The 8615-nt window shown below is 43.3% G+C and overlaps 1 protein-coding gene across 1 annotated transcript; it reads left to right on the top strand.

The window, feature by feature from the left end:
- The first annotated feature begins 316 nt into the window (after positions 1-316).
- SPINK9 (serine peptidase inhibitor Kazal type 9) lies at positions 317-5646 on the top strand. The gene is made up of 4 exons (XM_005523690.3): positions 317-457; positions 2519-2550; positions 3466-3593; positions 5155-5646. The coding sequence occupies exons 1-4, from the start codon at positions 409-411 to the stop codon at positions 5198-5200; spliced, it is 255 nt and encodes an 84-aa protein (XP_005523747.1). The 5' UTR covers positions 317-408; the 3' UTR covers positions 5201-5646.
- The last annotated feature ends 2969 nt before the right edge of the window (positions 5647-8615 follow it).

The raw sequence follows: 8615 nt of genomic DNA on the forward strand, positions 1-8615 counted from the left end.
AAAAGAATAAGGATTAAGCCCTTACATGATGAACATTTTGGCAAACACCCAGCCAGGATTATTTTTCCCTGGGAACTGCGTTCAGCTCCGAGTCCCTATGGCAGTAACAGAGCAGCCAGCCCTGAGTCAGAGCCTGGCTGCTGGGGCTGGAACAGTTAATTAGGCTGGGTTTAGGCAGGAACAATCCCTGCTCCATCAACACCGGGACACCCAGCCCTGCCCCGCTCAGGACACATCCTACTGACCCTGCCCTGGGCAACTCCTTCAATAATTATCTGTGTAGGGATTTCATCAGCGGCTCCTGGCTATAAATTGATCCCAGGCTGCCATGGCCACACCAGGACACCGCAGGAGCATCCAGGGAGCATCCAGGGAGCATCCAGGGAATATCCAGGGCTGGAGTTTGCCATGAAGGTCACCCTGGTGCTCCTGGCGCTGGCAGCTCTGTGCCTGGCATGTGAGTAACTCCCCTGGAGGATTCCCTTCTGGCCAAACACTGCAAGGGTCTCAGTGTGGGAGGGAGAAAAATGGAGTTTTCTATTTTAAATCCTGTTATTTATCACTGTAATGGTCGGTTAGCCAGCTGGGGCTGTGGTGGATGGAAGCTGCTCCTTGCTGGGTGTAACTCAGGGCTGTGTTCTGGGACTCAGAAGAGCTGTGATGCCTCAAAAACACCTGGTTTTCTCTATTTATTTTAAAGTTTCTATCTGAGAAGGGAGCTGGGGAGGTTCTTCTCCTGCCAAACTGACCAAGCAGGGGACAGCTGATGATGCTCAGCTGGGAATCATGTCATTTTAATCTTATTTTTCCAGGCTGCAGAGAGATTTGAGGGATGGGTTGCCCTAAAAAATAGGAATTTGGGAGGAATTTCTTCAGCCTTTACGTGGCAATTTTATTTTTACTAAAAACTTACAGTAAAAATATATTTTTAGAGAAAAAAAAGTGCATTTAAAACAGGTGAAACACACCACACCTCTGCAGGCCGTATAGAAGTTTAAAAGCATTATGAACCTTAAAGAAGCAAAATTATGAAACAAATTAATTAATGCAAAACTATGAAACAAAATAATCTTTTCAGTAGCTCTGGAAAGGTTGCTTTGAAATTTGTCTCAACCCCAAAATCCTTATGAAAAACATCAGTTTAAATGAAATGTGATGGAAATAATCCATTCAGTGTTTCATTAACTGCAGGAAAATAAATAAATATTCCTTCCATTAGAATTCCAGGAAATCTCTTCCTTGAACTTTCTGGTTTATCTTGTCTGCTTGAAAATCTCATGCATCAACACTTTCTGAGCCACACCTTTTTTGCATTCACTCCCGTGTGCCTGCAGAGTGGCTCCTGAAAGCTTTTACCAGAGCAAAAATAACATTTGATGGTTTGGAGGGAAGTGGAATAAATGGAATCCAATTCCAGAATAATGAAATCTCAGCCAAACCTCTGGTGACAGAGATGGAAACTTGACCTGGAGCTTTATTTCTGCTCATTTTCTTTGTACTGAACCACTGGGTTTGATGTGAGGATGTGAATAGGTTTATGAAAGGAAATTTTGTGGAAGGTGTAACTTTTGAAGATCAAGAAAAGACAAATTTATTCCGAAAGACAATTGCTAGAGCTCTGCTCCAGAACATATTTAGAAAGTTTAACCTTTAAAGATCAAAAAAAATCCAAATTTAATCCAAAAAGCAAGTGCTAGAGCTCTGCTCCAGAACACATTCCTGCTCCTTCTGCACAGAAACCTCTCCCTGGTACCTTTTATCCCCTGGAAACCCCAGGATGATGATTATGGGACAGCAGAGGGACAAATACATTCCTAAAGCAAGTAAGAAATGTGTCAGCAGCATGGAGCCACGCCAAGGAGCTGATTACTTTGTGGGAGGTGTAATTAGCATTGTTTGGAAGGAGCTCCTGGAAGCCCCACCTGAGAGAACAGGGCTCTGCTGGAGAGAAATGTGGTAAAAATAGGAGCCAGTCATCTTCAAATGCATATTGAATCAAGGGAAACACTTCCTAAACTGGGGTTCTGAGCCAAATGGTGTTATCATTGTTATTTAGAGTCGATATGGTATTTTAATCCTCATGATTGACAGAAACCTCAGCTATAAAAGGAACATGTGGTTTGCTCACAGCCACACGCAGCTCGTGATAAACTCAGCGATTAAACCCCAGTCATGCTTGACCACCAGCCAATCCTGGACGTTAAATATAAAATAACATGATGAACATTAAATATAATATTGACTCCTGGGTTGTCAATGGTTTTGTGGTGAACAATGGCTCCGTTCCCTCCTCCAGCAAAGCAGTTCCAACAGCTGTCAGAAGTTTCTAAGGCAAATAATGCACCGAAATCCACTTGTTCAATAAATTCTGTCACCTGGGCCTTATTAAACACTGCAAAGCTCTGTCAGTATTGACATTTAAGGAGGGAAAAAATTCAGTGGTGCTGAGTGAAGTCATCCTGGTTTGCACCTGAGTGTTCATTAACTGTGGGTTTTTGTTTTCTCTTTTGTGATTCAGTTTCCACTGCAGATGCTGCCACACAGGATGAGGTGAGTGATTCTCTTTTTCCTGGAGAAATAGATATAATATGAGGTAAAAAATTATTATAATCAGAATAGGTCAGAAAATAAACATGTTAAACTGTAATTAAATGCTGCCAATTTATTGAGATTTCAGTGAGAAATCCTGAGTTTGGGCTATGGGGTTTCCACAGAGTTGCCCTGACAACTTCCAGATGTTTTCACCTGTTTGGCATTCTGGGAAAAAAATTGGGCAGGGACAAATTTTAAGCCAGAGAAATCTAGATTTTTAAAATAATATTTATTGTCAATGACCCTATAAGGCTTTTTGGATGACTTTTAGCTCCCAAATCACGTACCTGGCGATTTTAATTCTGAGTACTCTGGGGTCAATGTGTGAAAGAAATGAGGCACTAAGGAATAAAAAATCCTTCCTGAGGTGAGCAGGAAAGCCCTGGCAGAGTGGGGAGAGAAAATTCATCCATACACAGAGCTGGACCCACACTGGTACAAAGCAGCAGGAATTTCTGCATGGAAAGGGTTTGTCCATTGGTACAAACCTGCAGGAATTTCTGCATGGAAAGGGTGGTCAGGCATGGAAGAGCTGCCCATGGAGGTGGTGAACTCCATCCCTGAAGCATCCAAAGAAGGCCTGGATGTGATCCCAGCTGAATTTGCTGATTGTTGTGCTCAGAGAATGAGAACTCCCAGCACTCAGCTCCTCTGGGGCTGTGTTTCTGACCCCAATCCTGCCCAGCCCCTGTCCCAGGCAGCACCACTCCCACATTTCCCACATTTCTGGTGGGAAATGTTTCATTTTGGGGCTCTGCTAGCAGAGGTGGTGACTCCTCCCTGGCTGTTCTGCCCCACATCATGGCCCAACCCTGCCATATCCATGATTTCTGAGCGTGGAGGGTGTGAGGCTGAGGGCTGGCTCTGTTGCAGGTGGATTGCAGCGAGTACAAGAGGCTGGAGAGGGGGAGACCCATTTACTGCGAGAGGCTCTACCAGCCCTTCTGCGGCTCCGACGGCAAAACCTACAACAACAAATGTTCCTTCTGCAAGGCTGTGCTGTGAGTGCTCAGCTGCCAATCACCCCTGAGGGGGGCAAAAGCTGGGATATGTAACTTTCCTCTAAAAAAATCCTTATTCTGTTTCTGCTGCATCTCTTCTGTATTTTTCTTTTTATTCTTGGATTTCTCAGCCTCCTTTGGACTGAATTCTTTTGGGATCCTCCCTCGTGGGGAGCTCTGCTTATCTCAGTTCTTACAATTCGAAGAAAACTCCCGAGCTCGTTAGAATCTTGTTTCTGGTGTTTATTAACAGGTGATCACAAAACTTAACAGGTCTCTCCAGGCTGGCTATACAAGGTTAATCTTTGCAATCTGGTACATTTCTTTCTTCTGATGGCACAAACAAGGCCTTGTGGCACACTTTGTGTCTGATGCACAAAATGGCCCTGAAATACGCAGTTCTTTTATCTTTATACCTATTTTTACCCAATTAACAATAGACACGTATATTATTTTTCTTAATGACCCAATGACCCATAACCCCTGTGATGCACTGCAGCATTTTCTACCTAATCACTTACTATTACCCAAAAACCTCTAGGAGAACATGAAAAAGAAAGAAGAAGGGACAAGGGACAACACCCTAAATCCTTCATCTTTTCTCCTCTTCTCTAACTTTTTCACCCAGTGATTTAAAAAAACTTTCTAATCTACACACTTACACTTTTAACTTTTTTCATCTAACTTTAACATTTGTTCTCATGTATCACCATGAAAACATGCTCATGAATTTCATATTATATGAAATTCAGTGTTTTTCTAGATCTTATAACCAAGTATCAGAAACAAGGGTACACACTCTGTATTCCAGACTCCAACAGGATGGGCTGAGATGTCTGGCATTTCCACCCCACAAAAGTGCTGGGGTTTTTTAGGGTTGTTACTTCTCTGCTCCTTTTCTTTACCTTTATGTAATAATTGTTCCTCCCACTGATAATGTCCAACTGATCTTGAAAAACAAATAGTGGTGATATTGGGGTGAGGCCTATTCTGGCAGGAAGTATAAAATAAATGACCCAGATATTCAGGTCTGAACCTGCTATTCCAGCAGGAATTGTGAAGTTGGACAATAAAAAATTACTTGGATATTTGTGTGAGCTGCTCCCTATTCTGACGGGAAATGTAAAATAATAATAAATAAAAACCGAACCAAATACTTGTGTGAGCAACTTGCAGCAGGCACTGTGAAGCTGGGCACTAAAAAATTTACTCCTATTTGTCTGAGGAACTTGCTGCAGGTACTGCAAGATTTAGTCACTAAAAAATAACCCTGATATCTGTGTGAGCAGCTTCCTGCTCCAGCAGAAACTGTAAAGTTGGGTGGGGAAGGGTCCAATGAGCAACACAGGCCTGACAAAGCACCTGCACCCAGCTCAGGTCACACAAAAATTCACAGTGCTGCTGGCAATATCTGGGGTTTATGGATAAAACGCATAATTTTGCAAGGAAAGCTGTTTACAGATCAGTGTCCTCATTTCTGCTGTGAATGTTCATGGTTAGCAAAGGGGTTCAGAGGATTTTTGTGATTTTCTGCGTGCCATGTCCATTCCTTTCCTTGCAGGAGGAGCAGAGGAGCCCTGCACATGAAGCAGGTGGGAGCCTGCTGAGGGAGCTGTGCTGCCAGTGCTGAGAACAGCTCCACATTCCCTGGATTTCCTCCATCCTGCCCGTGCCAAACCCAGCCCGAGGAGAATTGCCAGCTCTGCTCTCTCACTGCTGCTTCTCTCTGCTCCAGAGCTGGGGTTGACGCTCCTGTCCTTGCAGCAAAGCTTGACACGAGCATTTTGTTGGATATTTGTCTCCATGGCTGAAGTTCAAATCCTCTGACAGTGCCCCAAGTCTCTTCCCCTCGTTGATTAAATGTTTTCTTTCCTTTACCCAGATATTTTTTCCCAAAGGGTTCAGCTTTCCCTGGCAGTGCTTTGATTCTCCCAGTTTTGTAGCTGAATTTTAAATGTTTATTTTTCAGCCCTCTCTGTACAATTCTGGTTCCTGTATATTGTTCAGCTACCCAGTGTGCTTGTTTATTAAAATAAACCTTGACTCTTTTTAATTTTTGTTCATGGTGAACTTCCTAGAGAATTTATTGCATTCATTACTAACAACTATTTCCCAAATTGCAGAAAACTGTGGTGGAGCAGGGGCTGAGTCCAGAGGTAAAAATCCAAAGCCTGAGATACAGAAGTTGGATCCCACTGTGTTGCCTCATACTGGAATTTACCCCCCAATCTGGCTCTTTATTTGCTTTAAAATGAAACAAATCTGGTAAAATGTGAGACTGTAGAAGTCTGTTAAATTGTCATTTAAATATGAACATTCATTAATCTTTTCACTCCACAAATCCCAGACTCTAAAGAAATTTATGTCCTGCTCTTACATCCTTGTTATCTCCACTGTTAAACTAATTTGTGTCTTTTACTCAGTACGTGGTCATGGGAATGTATTTTCCCAGGATAAAAATTGTGACTGAATGGGCTCCCAGAGGGAAAATTTTGGAACAGCTGGACACAGAATAAATCCAGCCCTATCCTGAATTCTGTTTATCTGGAAACCAGGTCCCAGCAGTTAGGCTGGAGCAGGAATGAAAATGAGGAAGGTAAAAGTTCCTCGTGGCTCAGAGGCTTCCACCTAAAGAAGTTCCTAGAACAGATCACCTTGACTGAGAAAGAGAAAAATGAGAAAACAAAGATCAAATTGAGAAAACAAAGGCAAACTCTGAGGTTTCCTCATGATGTCAGAAAATCCAGATTTGTGGATATTTGCTGCCTTCCAGCCTCAGAGGATATTCCCACCCTCTGCTTTGGTTTGTTGGGATATTTAATGGGCTGTGCCTGTGCACCAAACCTAAGACACCAAATTCTTCATGCAGCCCTAGGAGTGATTCAAAACCCTGCAAGTCAGAGGTCTAAACTCCATCCCTGCATTCCCTGGGACTCAGTTTGTCCCAGATAATTTCTGCCACGGAATTACTGAGCAGGAATTACAGGAGCAGCTGGAGAGCAGGACTTTCCCACATGGGTGCTTTTCCTCAGCTCAAAGCTGGCAAAGCACGAGAGGCACAGCAGCTCCTGCCACATACCAGAGCAGAGAACATAATTTGCAAATTGCTGCAAACGACTCCTGGAGAAAATGCTGAGGTGGCTGGACAGGCTGGACAGTCGAGTCTGTGGGATGGAGCAACCCCATGGAAATATGGGGAAGGGAAAATGAGCAGAGCCTGAGCTCAGATTCTGGAAGACAGAAAATAAAATATTGGTATGGAATAGGAAAAAACAGATCTTGCACTCAGGGAAGATTAGGGTGCAAAACTCTGCACTGGAAAGGTACTTAAATACCACGGGTGTATCTTTACATCTGATGAATTTACATGTGGAGGACAAGGAAGGGTTTTACTGAGGTCTTACAAAACATTTTCTTCGTTCTAAGCCAAGAGGTGATGAAACCCCAGCCTGGAAATCAGACAGTGGGATCTCTGCAAAAGAAAATGGCAGTGCTGGAATAAAGCTGGCTGGGGTTAAAGCACGGCACCATTGTCAGCTGTGCTGCACCTGAGGGGGTTTGGGTACTCAGAGATGTTCTCTTCGAAGCTTTCATTATGAAATGTTCAATTTTTGCTCCCTCTTGTGTAATTAAGGTCTCGTTTGGTCATCAGGAGTGTCCGAGGGCAGCTTGGATGGAGCTCTGAGCAACCTGGCACAGTGGGAGCTGTCCCTGCCCATGGCAGGGGTGGGATGGGATCTCTGAGGTTCCTTCCAATCCAAACCATTCCATGATTATTGATCAATTGGGATGGAAAACAGCCATTCCCTCAGAAGATAAAAGCTTAAAAGCATCTCTTAGGGACGCTGCTAAGCACCGAGTTTGTGGGGTGCAAAATTCAGGCTTTTTAAATGAAGGCATTAATTCCCCCAGGCCTTTTATTTTTGATTCAGTAATACCTGTGTTAGAGAACCAAGATAATGAACCCCCCTAAAATATAAAATGTTATTATTTAATTATTAAACATAAAATTTATTATAAAATATAAACTGTGTGTGTCCAAATAGCTTCCACCAGCTGTAAATGAGAAACAAGGAACGCAATGTGCTCTTTTATTTTGCAGCTGATCAAGATCAGAACAGAATTTTTCTTATGGTTCTTCAGCATCTCTGATTTCTGATTGTTTTCCTTTGGCTTTTAGTTCAGATATCCTTGGGTGCCCCAAATTCCAATTTTTCCCACATATGGCAGTGGAGGGAGAAAGAAAGGGAACAATCCAAAAACCTTCAAATATTCACATACAACCTATGGGATAAATCACAGGGTTTCTGTTTAGGAACAAACAGGGTGGTTTGGTTTCTGTTGTCTGTCTTGTAACCACTTCACCATTCACATTCTCTGACTGTTTCAATGACACTTCAACCCCTAGGCCCTGCCCAAATTCCTTAATTCCATTTAGTGTCTCCTGTGTCCTTCAGGCAACCTTCTCTCACTGCCACCCCCTGTGTCCCCTGCCTTGGGGTGAGGGAGGGCAGGACACGCTCTGCTGGACCTGACTCTGCTCTTCCACAGGAAGCCTCACTTGTTTCATTTTTGGGTCATATTTTTTGGAGGTTCTGCTGGTTTTGATGTTGTGTTGGTGTCATGGGTGATCTCTGAGGCCTTTTCCAACCTGAGATGCTCTTGACACATCCAAAATCCACAAGAATTTGTTATTTCTACCCTGACACACAGCATTGTGGATTCCTCTGGGATTACCACTGCTGAGTCTCTGCATGTTGTCATTCACAAAAAATAACTCACAAACAGTCTGCTGGGTGATGAACGAGCCTTGTTGCCCAATCCTTTGAGGTCTGCATGAAACATGACTTGAAAATGTTGAGGAAATGGTGATTTCTGCTGGGATCTGCCCAAACACAGTGATTAAAACATGGCTTAAGTACAGACCTGCAAATACACATGGGAGGCAGCTGGCAGGCCTTTAGGGGCCAGGGTAAAGACTCTTCAGGAAAAATCACTTGGAAAGGTCCCAGAGAGCCTCCC

Source organism: Pseudopodoces humilis, chromosome 17 (assembly GCF_049639895.1).
Source record: "Pseudopodoces humilis isolate 2021_Gansu_Grassland_sample_001 chromosome 17, ASM4963989v1, whole genome shotgun sequence".
NCBI classification, from domain to species: domain Eukaryota; kingdom Metazoa; phylum Chordata; class Aves; order Passeriformes; family Paridae; genus Pseudopodoces; species Pseudopodoces humilis.

Excerpts from the sequence above, each read along its gene's own strand:
- SPINK9 (XM_005523690.3), top strand. The coding sequence starts at position 409 with ATGAAGGTCACCCTGGTGCTCCTGGCGCTGGCAGCTCTGTGCCTGGCA. Across the intron at positions 458-2,518 it reads GGCAGCTCTGTGCCTGGCAT|TTTCCACTGCAGATGCTGCC; the intron begins GTGAGTAACTCC and ends TTTGTGATTCAG. Across the intron at positions 2,551-3,465 it reads ATGCTGCCACACAGGATGAG|GTGGATTGCAGCGAGTACAA; the intron begins GTGAGTGATTCT and ends GCTCTGTTGCAG.